Genomic DNA, 16,846 nt, shown 5'->3' with positions numbered 1-16,846 from the left:
TCCCATTAAGAAAAAAAATCGTTTTTCAATCAAAATTGTTTAACTAACTTTGTTAAAAAAATATTTTTGAGTTAGAAATGGTGATGACATTTTCTTGAAAGCGGAATTCTTTCAAAATGAGTTGTATATATATGTTATAAATATTTTATAAGAACTATATGATATTTATATTATCTAAAGCTAACTTAAAGTTTCAACTTAATGTTTTTAATGCTCAGAAAAAGTAGATATTCTTTCATGTAAATTAAAATGACATTAATTTCATTACCAGTCCATTTTTCAATTGGTTTATCTCTTATAAATTTCTTCAAATCCATTTGTTTAATTAAGATCCTTACCATCAATATAGGTCTTAGTTAAGTTAGTTTGTCATCTTTTTTCTTTCATGGGTGTCATCAACATTATATCACAGGATAGCCATCACTGCAAACGCTGTCATAAAGATTTAGGATCACTGTCCTCATTACAAACTTTAAACTATCTGACTTTTGAAATGTTGGCAGTACTGCATCCATATTTCTCTTGATAAATCTTGTAGAATATTATCATGTAGAAGCAAGTGTCGATTATGTCATGGAAATGTGAGACGATGCTATAGTAAATGAAGATGTTTGATACTATAGACATATATATATATATAAATATCCCACGAAATGAAACAAGAATTTTATTATTTGTCCGTTTTTTATTTAATATATTTGGAAACGGTTATTAAATTAATTATAATATAAATATATTATTTATAGTAAATATCTTAATTTCAACTTATATATAAATTTGTTCCTTGATTTTAGTATTTTCAACAATTAAAACTTAAAAAGCATTTAATAGGAAGCAATTATTAATGTAGTTAGTTATAAATATATGAATTAGAACTTAGTTTTATACGAGAGTATACTTATATAAAATAAAATTATTTCATAAAGCCAAGTACAGTAGAGGTTCACAAATTCGAACTGTCCAGAAATTAAAACCCAAAAATTTTGAATACATTGTATGCACGGAACACTCTAGAGTTCTCCTTTCTGTTAAGTTTTGTATAACTTAGTAACGTAATAAATGTTATTGTTCGTTCTTTGTTTTAAAAAAAAATAAAAAGAGGTATTCCCAAAATGTACACCTCAATGAAACGCAATCAGAAATGCAAGTTCAAGACGAATCTGAATATGATTTCAATACTGATAATGATACAATAAATATGTAACAGTGGAGATGACGTTCCCACCCCATCCCACACTAAATGTGTCTCTTTCTGATGCGATTGAAAGCATCAATCTTAACAAAATCAATCTTAACAAAATCAATCTTAATAAAATCAATCTTAACAAAATCAATCTTAATAAAAGAATGAAAGAATGAATGACTTTTAACTCTCCGTAACACAAAAATTGTAAAACATTTGACTAATTCAAACAACAAAAAAACATCACTGAGTATTTTATACAATTATGCTTAATAGTGATTGATTTTAATTATAAAATAAATTTTTATATGGAGTTTTAATATTTTGATCATTTTTTATAGAAATGAAGAAGTCCAAAAATTAGAACTTTTCGCAAATGCGAACTACTCGAAAAACCAAGTGGTTCGAATTTGTGAGCCTCTATTGTACTAACATCCATTTCGCACGAACCATTGACATAGAACATCATAAAAAAAGATTTCCAACAGAATTTTGAAATTGTAGGAAAATGGATGCTAGTACTAGGTTTAAGAAAAAAATACAGGCTTAGGTGGCAAAAATTGCGAAAAGCGGAAAAAAGTGTAATACCCAATACCCGCCTGAACTGGTTTTTTCGGATTAGGCGTTGCATTCGGCTTAAAAATCGTTAAAAATACTCATGTAGGTATATAGAGTATGTGCAATATATTTTAAATAAGTATGGTTTAATCTTCAACTTAAAATACATTCAAGTTACAGAGAACTATTATTTTCAGACAGATATATGCGAATATCTAATGAATATATAATCTGTAATATTTAATCTTAATTGAATTTAAATTTTGACTAAAGACAGCATTCACAATACTCACACCAATATAATATTCTTGAGAACCATCTGTAAACAATGTGAACAGAAAACTCATCCTCTTTTATTAGATTAAACAAACATTTCTTACACCGACACTCAACGAGAATTTCAGATTTCAAACACTTAGGCAGCACGTACCTCACAATAGGTTGCTCCGTATCAACGCTAAATAAGCAAAAAGACTGCCGAGTGTTAACATACCATAGAATCCCTGGATTATTCAGTTAATAAGCCAACTGTTGTTTTATCTAATACATTAAAGGAAGACGGATATTGGCAAATATCGGATATATTGGCAAATAATGTTGTAGAAACGATAAAATGGGGTTTTGTGCGCCACTGTTAGTGGGACTTGTATTTATAGAAAAGTTGAAAGTCCACAAAGTTCAAAAAACGATCACTAAAATCAGTGAATCAAAATACGAATTGTTGCAATACCAGGCCTATACTGCAAATCTAGGTGTCTTTGATTTCTAGCTCTTTTCACAGTTTAAATAATGGTTTCAATTAAAACGATTGTTATTAAAAAAGAGATAATAGAGAGTTAGCAAATTTTTCGACAACCTACTACAGACATTAGATCCATAAATTGAATAATCATTGAAATGGGCATATTAAGGTTGCAAATTTATCTTCTTAATAATATGGTCATATCTCTTTAAACACTATCGCTAGCTCACGATACAATTGTAACGTCTGGTATTCATATGTAACACCTGGTTCACAGGTCTCCGAATTTCTTCGCTTCGGAGTCACCAGAGTGGATATTGATATATATTGATATTTAAGTCGAAAGAGTTATTTGTACACTCTTTTTGTATCGGTTTAGAGTATCTAAATAGTCTTGATTTGGGATAGTCAATCAATTCAGTTGTGGGATATTTTATACTTTTTAAGAATGACCTATTACATTCTGTGCACTATAATTTTATTTGTATAGGTTGATTATCGCACGGCCTTTAAACAAACTTTCAAGATATTAAAGTTTGTCCACATCTTAGTCTTCTTAATAATTTTCAGAAAGCCTATTTTATATTTATTCACAATCATGGCATTATCTACTGGTTCGATGATGCGACTTAAAACTTTTATGATAACGTTTTTAAAACGGTACAGATTGTCCCTGCGCACATGATGGATAGTGCAATAGGAACACATAGTTCGACCTAGTTTTTAATCGGATAATTTTAAACAAAAGCCATTTCTATCATTGTTTGTTGGTTGGGATGTGTTTAGCTATGGTTTATAGCAGTACAAGAAATTTTTTAAGGCACTGCACTCTGATTGTATACCTGATTGGTTTTATTTATATAATTTACGTAAGTTTGTCTATATTAAATCTCTATACCAGATTAGAGTCATGTTTACAGCTGTATTGCCATACATATTGTATTTTAATAGCTGATATAAGAAGGATTGTTAGTGATGCTGATATAAAATTTTTGTTTGTGCTTTATAAAATATAGAAAGTCAATGTCACTTCGATATGGTAGAAGAAGTTATATTGATAGGACGTCAATGGCAAAACTGGTTTCCAAAACCAGGTTTTCCTTTTGGCAAATGTGTTGAAAGTATGTTACACCACGTTTTGGAAGGTAAAAATAAAATGAAGTCATTTATTGAATTGCATTCTCAAAAAACTGCCAGTGATATTTTATCTAGTGATATATTGCTGATAAATTAAATTTTTTAACCTTTACCGCACAATACTATAATTAGATTTGAAGTACTATCCTAACCTTTACCGCACAATACTATAATTAGATTTGAAGTACTATCCTGAACTGAACAGATTCAATTATTTAATTAAATAGTCCTTACTTGACTAATAATAAAGATGTAAGATGTCATAAAACTGCCGGTCATTCCCTAAAAAATTTTATTGTTCGGATGGTATGATTTACCAGACCCACTTTATTCTTAAGATCTGCCACCATTGGATTACCATTTGTTCAAATTTTTTATTTGGAATCATGACTGATAGTTAATTAAGTATTTTGGATTGAATAATTTGAAGGCATTAGAGAATTATGGATATGGTGTAGAATTCATGTCCTAAGTATTGGATTTCCTTGCAAGATATAATGGATTATTGAATTTCCTTGTAAGTTAAGATTTCTATATATGTTAAAATGTTTGGTCAGTCTAAGCTTAAATGAAAGACTACAGATAAATAGAAAACACTTATTTCTTAGTTATTCGACTGTATTTACATTGCGAGGTTATAAAGAATAAAGTAAATTACGCATGGGAATATTTTGAATAATGAAATAATTATTTCACTGGATGTATACACTTGAAATCGTCTTTCAGACTTTCGTGTTTTCCGCTTAAAAAATATATGTTTTTTACTGAAACAGTTTTAGATAAAATTTAGAACAATATTTAAAGACACATATATTGTATATATAAATTAATACACTAATAATGAATAAAGAATAATGCATAATGTAAGTAATTTTATTGATCAATAATTAAATTAAGCAAATATTATACAAAATATGTGGGTAAATATTATCAAATAACGGAATGTATATCTAATTAACTACTACAGACATAGCTAGAATTTCACTAATATCCTGTTCACACCACATAAATAATTCTTATTTTTATTTTAATTTTATTCGTTCGGCTCGCTTCGTTAAAACCTTGTTCACATGGCAAATCAATCTTTCAGTGTGATTTTGATTTTCATTTTTCTTATTGTATTTGATTTTATTTTTCATTTTTATTTTTGTAGTTACGTTGTTTGTTTCATGAATATTTTGTTTCTTTTTGTTTTGGTCTCTAAGTGTTAATGAAAGGAATTTTTTGTTTTATAGTTTCACTATATACCATAATTGTACTATTCTGAATTACCTACTTTATTTTAACTTGATTTTGTACAAATTCCAATTCCATTATCATTTTGGCAGTCAAATATTTGTTTGCAACCGGGTTATAATTTCAACTTGATTTTGTAACAACGGTACCCGAACGAGCCGAGCGAGTAAAATGACAAGTTAAATTCAAACTACTTGTGCCGTGTGAATACAATTATATAGGAGTGATGAAATGTGTTTTGGAAATGAATTTTTAAGGAATTGATGCTAAGCCGAAGAAGGGAAGGATGATATCGAGATGGGCTTTGAACATTTATTTCGTAAATTGTTTTTGTTTTATACATCAAAGCTTGCTTAGAGTGCAACAATAGTTCTTAGATGCAAGTGCGAAAAAATTATTGTTTGGTTTTCAAGGAAAAAGTTCATAAATATTTAATATCAATTTAAGCTTGGTTTTGACCGTATAAGTTCGGGTTCTTTTCACATTTTTAAAAAAGTATTTTTAAATAAAAAAGTAACAAAACAGAGTGCATATAAAATCAGAAAGTTAGTTGACTTTGTACGTTCGCCGTAGCCTCGCAGTTCATTGGAAAGTGTGGTAAACTTTTCAACTTTAGTCCAGTCACTAAGGCCAGCCAAATTCATTGAAGCAGCACGCATGTAATAAGTAGTATTTGGTTCTAACTTATTTAGTGGGTATGTTGCACCTGAAATGGATATATTATCTATAGATATAAAAACTTTTAATGTAATTTCATAATATTGGGTGCTAATATACTATATTCTATATCTTAAAATGTGATATTACCATATTAGAAAAATATTGTATTTATGGTACAGGGTTATCCATTTTGTGGTTTTTAAAGTAACCATAAGTAAAATACACTTACGATTAAAATTTTAATGAAATGTCAGTATATCGTTTAGACCTTCCTTATAAATGGGGAATATCATATCAATTAAATAAAAGGATATCCTATTAAAGTAATTTTCGATAGTAATATAGTATGTCGGGACATACTCACTGGTCGTACATAATTTAATGGATGTTTGCTTTAAAAGGATCGAAAACTTGAAGATTATCTGTATAAGCATGATCATTTGTGTAACTTCTCAAATAAATGTTTAGTGATGACTTATCATATAGTCTTGATAGGTAATTCATAAAAATGTGAAATTACACATCTGAAAAGTTCTTTACTCAACAAAGTAAAAACAGGGCACAATGCAGGCCTTATGGTACCTTTTTATATGAATCACACATCCATGTCTTCTACATCCATATCTTCAGTTGTGCGTCTAAAAAAATTAGTGCAGTCATATGGCTATAGCAATCAGAATTTGTGACACAAAATCATGATATTCAGAAAAGGGTTTGGAATTTTGAACATCAGACCAATTGTCACACCACAAAGTAATGTTTTGCAATCATCTTTTGAAAGTTACATGTGAATTTAAGACATAGGTATCAACCAAAAAATGACGATATCGCTGAAGAAAATTAGATGCGAAAAATGTTGACCATTTTTATGGTGTTTTTAAAATTTTATACGTTGATCGGTTATTACACGATCCAAATTATAAAATAGCAAGTTTTAGACTAATATGACATATAATGTTTAAAAACTTTAGTGCCAAAGTAGCACCACGAAATGGATAACCTTTTACATATATATTGAGAATTTCTTAGGTCTTAGAATATTGAGACAGGTACTTTGTCAAAATGTTGAAGTTGCTAATGAAAACGACGATGGTTTTAATATCATAATTATAGGTTAAATTGGGTGTATGACCCAAAAATTCTGAATATATACTACTAATATTTTCATACACAATTTTACTGTATATCTAATTGGATATTTAAGCTTTGATTTCTTATAGTTTCTGATAAAATAATTATTAAAAATGTAATCCATATACTATGTTTTTTTTGTACTTGTACATGTGCGTCCCGGATATGCATACTTTATGATTATTTTATTTTTGTTTAAATAATAAGAGTTTTAAATAACATAAAATTAAATAAAATTAACAATTTCGAAACATACCATTCACAAATGGAAAGTCTCTTCGTTTTGCATTTTTCCAATTTCCAGCATTCGTTCTAAATTCATTTCCTGTCTGGAACTCAATGCGAAAGGCAATCACTTCCAAAGGACTACGCATTGCTGTACGTGGTGTTCCCAAAACGATGTCAAAAGTATTGGAGTTATATCCACGCAAATGAAGACCATCGGGTGCAGGTGGTTTTTCGCTTTGTTTGAGAGTAATTGTTCGTTCCAGGAAGCCCAATTCATTTTGAATACGACACTTGTAGACGCCCATTATACTTGCATCACGTGCTCTTATGGTTAAAGAGGACATCACATGATTGGTTTCGATACTAAAATATTCATTATTATGTATTCGTTTTTTTAAATAAAACCAAGTGAAATTTGCCGGTGGCTCCGCAATGGCTTCGCACAGCATTGTGGCTGTTCCATTAATATATGCGTACTGTACACTTGTATGATGGGAGTGTATCCAAACTGGCTTATCTAGAAATATGAACAAAAATAATGACTTCCATATAACGTAGATATGGTTTTTTCTAGATTTATTTAACATTATACTTTTAACGACATTAAATAAAATTAAAAAGATAATTTTATTAGATAAAAGTGTTGAAATGACTTTTTATGTCCTTCAGTGGTGTAAAAAGGGTTAAGTAGGGAAATATTACTAGATTTTCCTTCCTTATAGTGTCAGTATAGTGTAAGCATTGAATTAGATTAGTGTAAGTATTGAATTAGTTTTCTTTATATAAAATTATTTTTTTTTTTAATTTGTTTTGTTGTTGCTGTTCTGATAGTATATAATAAATTATTTTCAAATGTAAATAATATTTCTATATCAAATGAAATAACCAAATATATAAATAAAATTTACACGACGTAGAAACAACTGCTAAAGAAATAAACACTAGTGCATTGGAGTAATAAAAAGAAATGTAATGGTAAAAAGACAAAAAGAATACTCACAGTGGCTTGTCAATATTTATGTTTAAAAAGGCAAATTAAAATCGGAAAATATTCATCTACAACACCTCACGCGAGGCTCTTCAAACTCCGCAAAAATGGGTATTCATCCACATCGTTTTATATAAGCCACAGCTACAATCTAACCATTACCCAGTTACTCTCTGTGTTATGCCACAGTTGTAGTCTTATCTTTACCCAGATCATCTTATGCTGATAGTTATTCTTTTGCTGTAGATTAATTTTCACCAAATCTTCTCACACGGTTCATTGCATTTATCTCTTTCCGTGATATGCCATCGTTGTAGTCAAATCTTTACCCAGATCATCTTATGCTGATAGTTATTCCTCTGCTGCAGATTAAACCTCACCAAATATTCTCATACGGTTCATTGCATTCAGATAATTGTATTGCTGCTAGTTTGTTGCCATAACCGATACTGCATGCCCAATTCGGTATGCTCATCCGAATTATGTGCCCAGGAGCCTACAGCGAACTCAGAATGCGGAAGTTATCACTAAACAGGTGGTGCAAGATAGATATTAGCTTACTAATGAAGAGAACTGTTTAGAGTCAAGAATAGCTTCACAATAATATAGAAGACAGAAAGTGGACACTAGTAATATCATAAGAGACAAGAAAAATTACAAATATGGTAAATTTTAAGATCAGAGAGCAAATATGTTTCAAGTGGTTGTTGTAAATTGAGCGTACTACAAATGCAGATTTAAATATAGTTGAGTGATCGTTCCAGTACTAATCAAATTTTTTATAGCGAAACAAATTTTTTTAAGTGAGTTAATGCGTCACTAAATCGCCAGTTTCAATTGGAACTATAGGAGAAGTTACTTTGCCTAATTAGGTAAAGAGATAGATGTCGGTATTTGAATGAATCTTGAAATTGTAATAACAGTTCTGGGCTGATGTTCCGTTATGAAATCAAATCAAATGATTATAAAATTAATTGACTTATTCTTAAATTATGTTTTGGACAACTTGGCTTTTACTAATATATCGCGTTAACCGTTTCAGTACTCTTGTCGATCTTATCATTAATATATATGACTGTATGTAATATTAGTATTGTATCTCTGTCTGATTTTTAGATGCGGTATAATTTAATTACATGATTGGTGTTACCTAAGGTATTACGATGTATGGTTGTAACATTTGTTACGTTAGTGTTGATCTTGAAGTATATAGTACTTAGGAATTGATCTTAATTCGATAAAGATCCAAAGGTAGCCAGTTGAAAGCAACTAATCATCATATATTAACTACTTTGCATGTAGTAACATGCTCACAATTCAGTAGTAGGTTCGGTAACTTGGTTTCTATCGTCAGCACAATGAACCAAGGTCAATATTTGACTACTCTAAACGATTATGCGTTTCTTTCCGGAGATAGGCTTATTGGAGAATCACTTATCTTGTAACAGGATAATGTTCCATGCCACAACTCCGAGATGATTAGTATTTTTTTTAAGGATATTGGTGTTACTACTTTGAACTGGCCACTTTAAAGTCCAGGTTTAAATATAATAGAAAACGTCTGGTCTCTTTTTACACGGAAGAGAACAGTTTCGGTAAATAAAGAGAGGAGACAATTTCTGAAGTCACTTTCCTTTGGAAAGAGATGTCTCTAGAGATTCTTCTTCATTTTATTAAATTCTACTTACTTTCTTCACTTTTAAGTTTAAATTTTGTTATCTTAGTATTATATATTTGTCAAAATACTTATGCCAACATATGAAATTACTAATTAATTTGTATCTCTTAATATTTGTTTGCTTATTTTTAATTTTGTATTCGTTATAAATAAAAACAAAAAACAGACAAGAATTCTTTAGAAAGTCATTTCAAAGTAAAACTTAAAAATGCACGATTTTTATTTTATGCCGCCTAGTGTACCTATATGTATTCAAAAAAAATGATTGTTACAGTTAGTACATCAGTTAGTATACCAGGTTAAATTATATAATTAAAGTGCTAATACAAAAATCGTAGACATCAGTGTAGAATAAATCGCATTTTGCTAATCCGCAGTGTTTACATACATTCCATATTTCTATGCTCCTTAATTTGATACTCAGATTTTAATAATAGTATTACATTTTTTCGTTAGATAAGTGTAGTCCTTTCTTTACTCTCGGACTCAACTATAGCTGGTCATGGTTATTTGGTTAGTGAAAATAGTGAATTAACAATATAAGGCTACTACTTGAAGTATTGTAAGATACTATATTTTAGTAATGTCGTCGTGGTGTTATTTGAATAGATAGATCACAACGGTTTTGCGTCTACCAGTCAATCTTATACAAATATATAGAATATATATATGTGAGTAACATTGCATATCACTTCGTTTATACCGTATACATATATATCCGAAGTATTTGTTTATAAAATGTTTCCAAATTCTTAAGAGAAACAAAAGCCGTTAATATTACTTGAAATAATTGTAATAGGGTCGTAATGGTAATTTAATGTTGATCGTATGAATTATTTAGACTTAGTATTTAGATTTTAAGTTTTTCTAAATCTACTTAACTGTAAGTTTGCAAATATTACATCTTCCATTAATCACAGAATCTTTACTCTATCAGTTAAAAATCTAAGGGTCTGATGGACGTCCAGAAACAGATAACTGGAAACCAATTTGTCTTATCTATAGGTCTGATGGACGTCCAGAAACGGATAACTGGAAACCAATTGTCATTATAACCAGCTAATTATGCTGGTTATAATGAATGAGGCCTGACTTATTGCTTAACTGACATATAATGTGAGGGATATACTGACATATAAAATAAAATATTCTTACGTCAAGAATTATTGAAAATGTATCAAAAACAGTAATTGCTTTATAATTTTATTTTTTTTAAATTACGACTTTTAAGTATTTATAATGCAATGAACAGTTATTTATATTAAAATATAACATGTAATCTATAAATTACTAGCAGTAAAAAATGTTTTTTTTTTTTAAATTTATAATTAATAGACATCGGACTCACGTTCAATTTTTAATAGGACGGTGCGTTCCTGCATATCTGATGCAATTGAGTTCACTTGGTATGCGCGGCACGTATACTCGCCAGTATCATTTTGTGCTACCTTGTTGATAAGTAAGCCATCAGCTAAAATCCGGAGCTTACTAGAATTTGCTGTTTTAATAATAAATTTATTTTCATCAAGAAAGTATAAAAATATAACAAAACTTTTCATTCACATGGAACTTACTATCGATTGTTATAGGTTGCCCGTTGAAACTCCATGTAATGGTTGGTTGTGGCTCTCCTTTTACTTCGCAAAGTATTGTAGCATTTTTCCCCTCCTTTACAGCTTGAACTGTGGCATTTTCAGTGAAGATGATTTTTTCTTTATTTTTGTATAGAAGAAATACATGAATTCTTATTCAACTGACTTATAACGTGTTTTAGCATATGAATATATCGATAAGTTCTATATACTTACGATACACAATAAGATCAAATGTAATGTTATGTGTTCCACTCTCAGTGTCTTCACAAGTCCAATTACCCTTATCGGCTAAAGAAATGTGCGTGAAAACTATTGTAAGTTGACCTATATATAAATGTATATATATATATGTATATATATATATGAAGAAAAATAACTTCAGTTTTCAAAAGATGTTGGAATTTGAATAATGTTTTACCTGTAGAACTATTGTTTTCAATGTGAATACGTCCTTTATTCTTCTTAATAAGGTCGCCATTCGGAGACTTCCAGTGAAGGTTTAAATTGTTTTTTACACTGCTACATTGTACTATAAGCGATTCATTTGTGTATCTAACTAAAGTTGCATCGGAAGGACTTAGTGTTAGGGAAGAATGATGGCCATTACCAGGTACTGTAAATGTTTAAACTAAAAATTATTACGAATTACGAAGAGCAATATATATAATATTTATTAAATAATATAATTACTGTAAACGTTGTTAGATAATTTGTAATATACATTTTAAAATATACTCAACTTCAATATACATATTATACAAATAAAATGAAAATAAAATAAAAATTTTACGGAAAAAATATATTAATAAAAACCAATCAGAAGGTCAACAGTAGTAGACAACAGTAGTTTCATTGTTTTGTTTCATATATATTTATTGCAAAATCATCAAGCTACCCCAGTCTAGAAATTAATTTTTGAATGTGATTTTTACTAATAGATAGTAAAACACAAGAAAAATACGTTAATATTATTAACATTTGTTATAGTATTTTTTTAGAACTTTATCTCTATCTTTTATTATCAGACAAAGTTTTAATAATTTCGTAACCACAAGACAAAATTCATTAAGAGCCTTGTTATGCAGGTAGTCCCATATGAAGAATGGAAACTTTAGCTTGACGCCCTTTCTGCTCAAGAACCCAAAGGAATGTTATGCAGATAGTTAAATCTCAATTGCTATATTATCACTACTATCTGCACACTGTCTTATTGTTATTATAATAATAAAGTAAAAAGTTGTGTGAATATGTGACCATATTTGCTCCTAATAGGCGCAAGTTCTGACATTCATTATTGAGTGAATTGTTTTAACTTATGTCAAGAAGTATAGAAAATAGCGTCGTCGTGATCAAATTTTACTTGAACTTACTCTATAATACTTAATTTTTATTGTAAATTGGTTGTTGTTACCAATTTAAATTACTTAAAATCAAAATAAAAAAAAAATTAAATAATGACGTATAGTGGGTGGCGCAATATATAGATGGCTGTAGAAATGGGGTTGACATACTGGAATCTCATTTTATTGTTATAAAATGTCATGTGAATTTTATTTAAAACGTTTTTTTGGATGGCTGGAGCGTTATTGAAACGGTTTGCTTTGGTTATCGGTTTCAGATTGGTAAAGTGCCAGAAAATCATGGTCAAATCAAATGCATACGATATGTGATCGAAACAGTTACAGTTTTTTTGGTCAAGGATTCAAGTACCATGATGACTCTTTTACTATTCCGGTCGAATTTTGACTCCAATTATTGTTAGGTTCAGTTAGAGGTGAAGAGAAAGAAGAAACGAGTCTTCCTCAATTAATTAAAAAGCAGTTTTGGTTCATTAATTTTTCATAATGGTAGGTAGGAGAATGTTGAAATCATTATTAAACTCTCAAATAATAATCTATGTTAACCAGCTCTCCTTTTAAGATAAATTATTTTATATATTATTTTATATGAACAATTGCTTTTAAATCGATGAAAATATTAGCATTGTTTTAAAAATGCTCCTCTGAGATAGTAATTTCGTTTTTTTTTTTGCTAATCTGTTGACTTTTTCTCCGCACTCTGATATTTTATATTCGGATTGTATTAAAAATACCACCTGCCATGTTCAGTTACAATGGCTGAAATGCTTAGCGAATTCTTTTGGAACGTTTTTAATATATCTTTGTAATTTTAATGCTATAAATTGTGTTAGACAAAACACGCACCACCTTTTGTTTTGCCCAAATATTTGAATAGAGTATGGTCTTCATTGTTCCACTTTCTTTATAGATGAGTCTTGCAAACATTGAGCGGTCTCTTGTAAGAATTTTTTTAATATTCTGGATGACTTCTTTATTGTCAGTTGTTTTTGGTGGTGGTGTTCAACCATCGTGTTCAACATATAACCATCACAGTATCGGATACTTCGGTAATCTAGATAATCTAAATTAATTATCCCAATGCTTTTGTTTCTTTACACATTGTAAAGTACTTTCATTAAATTTAAAACCAAATTAAATATTTGTGTGATGTTTTTTCTATCGACATACACAAAATAAGATTATATAAAATGCCAAGTCGTTGCAAAATATTGAGCAAGTTCGCTCAAATTTGGACAGTAAGTAGAGAAGTTTTCCACCTACTATACTTCACTCATGGATATCGCTACGCTAAGAACTTCTATGAAACCAGTCTCATCGCACTTGGGATAATATTTATGGAGGAAATTGTAATTAAATACAGCAAAATTCTATTTCTTTGTCTTTTTAAAGTAGTTTATTCATCAGTCTTTAAATAATTTAAATAAATAAATATAATATATATAAATATATACATATCACTTTACGAATTTGAAAAGGCTAAGTTGACATTATCGCTGTGCAGTATTTATTGGCGTTTTTCATATAAAATCCATACAAATGAGAATTATCAACAGTATAAGTGAGTTCATAAGTGATGACACATTATCCACCAAGTGAACACTTAAACAATAGAGATTTAGAGATAAATCAAATACCGCCTCCTAAGTGTTTTCTAAGGATATGAGTGGGAAGACAACATAATTATCAGTGACTTTCGATAAATATTGCTAGTCGTTGAAAAGCAAACTGTGTTCAATTTAAAATTTTAGTTAATTTTGAGCAAAAAATTTAGAAATATTGCTTTCTTAAAAAAAAAAATTAAATTTATTATGTAATAAACTATAAAGGAACCGTTTAAATCAATAATTTCAAATATGTTAGCACATACATGGACAAATTAGAGAATTAATTTTTTTTTTTTTTTTTTGAAACGTATACATAAATGAATTTAATAAAGTATATAAATTTAATTTAGATGAGTTATACAAATTAATTTGATTTAATTATATTCATTATATTATATGATTAGCTAAACATGGGCTAATCATCTTTTATTCATACTGATTAGAATATTATACAATTAAATTCAATGTGTAGATATTAGATAGATACAAGGTAAATATTAAAAGGCTTGGGAGTTTTAAAAATTAATTGTAACTGTATTACTTAACAAGCTATTTTGACACTGATTTAATAAACACGAAAAGTGTATTTTTAATAATATGTTAAAATAAACTTATATGGTGGTTTTGGGACGTTGTTGTTGTTGTATCCTGCAAGGGCCTATAAAGCAATTAACATGAAAGTAATTACAAGACGAATACATGGATTAGAATGTGGATAAGTATTGGTAGTGTGAAAGTGGATGTCATTACTTAGGAGTGAGAATGCATTGGGGGAAAGTTGAGATTTAAATGGAAGTCTATTTAGATATAGGCGGAAAAATCTTAATCCTTTGAGAGGTAAATCCAGCTGGTTTCAGAATTTGTTACTGATTATAATGATAACTAAGATGCAAAATAAATAGATTCATATCTAAAAAAAAAATTTAGTGACAAGAAATTTGACCTCAATGCTAACATTCAAATAATAACTTTTAGATACTTTTTTATTATATTATTAAACTCTTGCACTGAAGAAAACCTAGATGTGAAATTTATTTTGAGGAAAATTCAGTTATTGTTAAGAAAGGTTCATCAGAAATAAAGCCTGGGAAAAATATTGAAACCTAGATGTGAAATTTATTGTTAAGAAAGGTTCATCAGAAATAAAGACTGGGAAAAATTTTTAAATCTGTAAGTTGTACGTAAAAATATTCCATAAATTTATAAAACCTAGATGTGAAATTTATTTTGAGGAAAATTCAGTTATTGTTAAGAAAAGTTCATCAGAAATAAAGACTGGGAAAAATTTTGAAATCTGTAAGTTGTACTTAAAAATATTCCATAAATTTATAAAACGGTATCAAGCTCTCACAAATATATTTTAGAACTATGCATTTGTCCAAAATAAACAAAACCTTTTATATAAGACAAAAAAAGAAAAAAAAACAACTAAAAGTTGTTTGGAAAAACCGATTTCTTTTATTTAAAATAGTACTATTTCTGACTCAATTCGATACTTATGCGAGTATGAAATGTCCTTCAGGATGTCATAAATTTGTATGACTTCTACAATAACAAACGCATTAGTTTTATCCGGAAATGTAATTTTCCGAAAAGGTCACTGGGAGTGGTTGGCCTTACCGACAAATGCAGTTGCCAAAAGTTGGCCTCACTGCAGATATCTATTTTTAAGAAATGTGCTTTGGTATGCATAATTTATACGCTTTTGATATGCCAATAATAGTTCTTTTAAGTCAAAATATTAAAATTATTCAATTTTCATAATAATGTCTCTACTTTTTATTAGTATAATTGCAACAATTTTTTTGACCTATGCTGCTAAGTTTTTTTTTAAAATATCTCTGTATCTGGATCTTCTCTTTCCAAGATACTATGAGTGAAAATAAAGAATTTTATACATTTTTCAATGACTTAAATTAATTAATTTCAATATTTAGTTCACATATATACATGTGTACAGATTTTCGTATAAGATTCATAGCAAAAACAAAAAATCAACTTTAAAAACTATTTCAAATACGCCAATAGGAAAACACACTCACCGGCAATGGCGGTCAAATACAGCAATAATCCAATTAGGTTTCTCATTGTCCAAAACAATCAATACCCCCCGCACTACGAAACCCCTTAAAAAACGTCTACAAAACAAATAATAAAAGTTAATTCACTGAAATGCACTTCTGAACTTCAAAATTAAATAACGAACGCAACTTCATTTAACATTAGAAAGCACTATTGGATGACACACACACAACAACACTTAAATCCTATCATTTAGTTTAATAACAGAACTCATAGTAAGAGCTGCTTTCATTCCTCATTAATTGTTTTTGTTTTTATTTTCTGTAATTAACATTACTGTGTTTTTAGTTTTCGCTCAAGAACTTATCACTATTTTAGCGCTAGCAAAAGTTAAAAACTTCGACAAATTGCGTAAGCGCTTTAGCTTTCGTTAATGCATTCTTTGAAGTTGCTTAAAACCGTTATCTAATGTTTCACCAAAGTCCTTCAATCCTTTTTCTGTGAAGGGCGAAATCGTCACCGAAATTGTTTTCTTGCCAAACTGTAAGCAGCCCAGAGCAATTATATTTTAATTAGTTGTAAAAAAGCGTTAATGTAAGATTTTAATGAATTTAGTTTCTCAACAAAAACATACTAACGCCACTAACGGCACTAACGTATCAGTATATGTCTTCTTAGGCGCCTACTTACGTTGTGCTTTGACACAGCTAACTGCAGCTTTAA

The 16,846-nt window shown here is 29.1% G+C and overlaps 1 protein-coding gene across 1 annotated transcript; it reads right to left on the bottom strand.

Annotated features, from left to right (window-relative positions):
- Nucleotides 1-4,508: 4,508 nt before the first annotated feature.
- On the bottom strand, nt 4,509-16,796 carry LOC119687856 (neural cell adhesion molecule 2). The gene is made up of 7 exons (XM_038102373.1): nt 16,144-16,796; nt 11,555-11,749; nt 11,350-11,460; nt 11,116-11,253; nt 10,890-11,039; nt 6,904-7,392; nt 4,509-5,562 (listed from the first exon to the last, which is right to left on the bottom strand). Exons 1-7 carry the CDS (start codon nt 16,187-16,189, stop codon nt 5,336-5,338), a joined length of 1,356 nt encoding a protein of 451 aa, XP_037958301.1. The 5' UTR covers nt 16,190-16,796; the 3' UTR covers nt 4,509-5,335.
- Between the last annotated feature and the right edge of the window lie 50 nt (nt 16,797-16,846).

Source organism: Teleopsis dalmanni, chromosome X (genome assembly GCF_002237135.1).
Source record: "Teleopsis dalmanni isolate 2A chromosome X, ASM223713v2, whole genome shotgun sequence".
In the NCBI taxonomy this organism is placed as follows: domain Eukaryota; kingdom Metazoa; phylum Arthropoda; class Insecta; order Diptera; family Diopsidae; genus Teleopsis; species Teleopsis dalmanni.
The sequence above is the reverse complement of the archived record's forward strand: the minus strand, read 5'-3'. Positions and strand labels throughout refer to the sequence as shown.

Excerpts from the sequence above, each read along its gene's own strand:
- LOC119687856 (XM_038102373.1), bottom strand. The coding sequence starts at position 16,189 with ATGAGAAACCTAATTGGATTATTGCTGTATTTGACCGCCATTGCCG. Across the intron at positions 11,461-11,554 it reads TGAAAACAATAGTTCTACAG|GTCAACTTACAATAGTTTTC; the intron begins GTAAAACATTAT and ends ATTTATATATAG. Across the intron at positions 11,254-11,349 it reads ATTTGATCTTATTGTGTATC|AAAAAATCATCTTCACTGAA; the intron begins GTAAGTATATAG and ends ACAAAAATAAAG.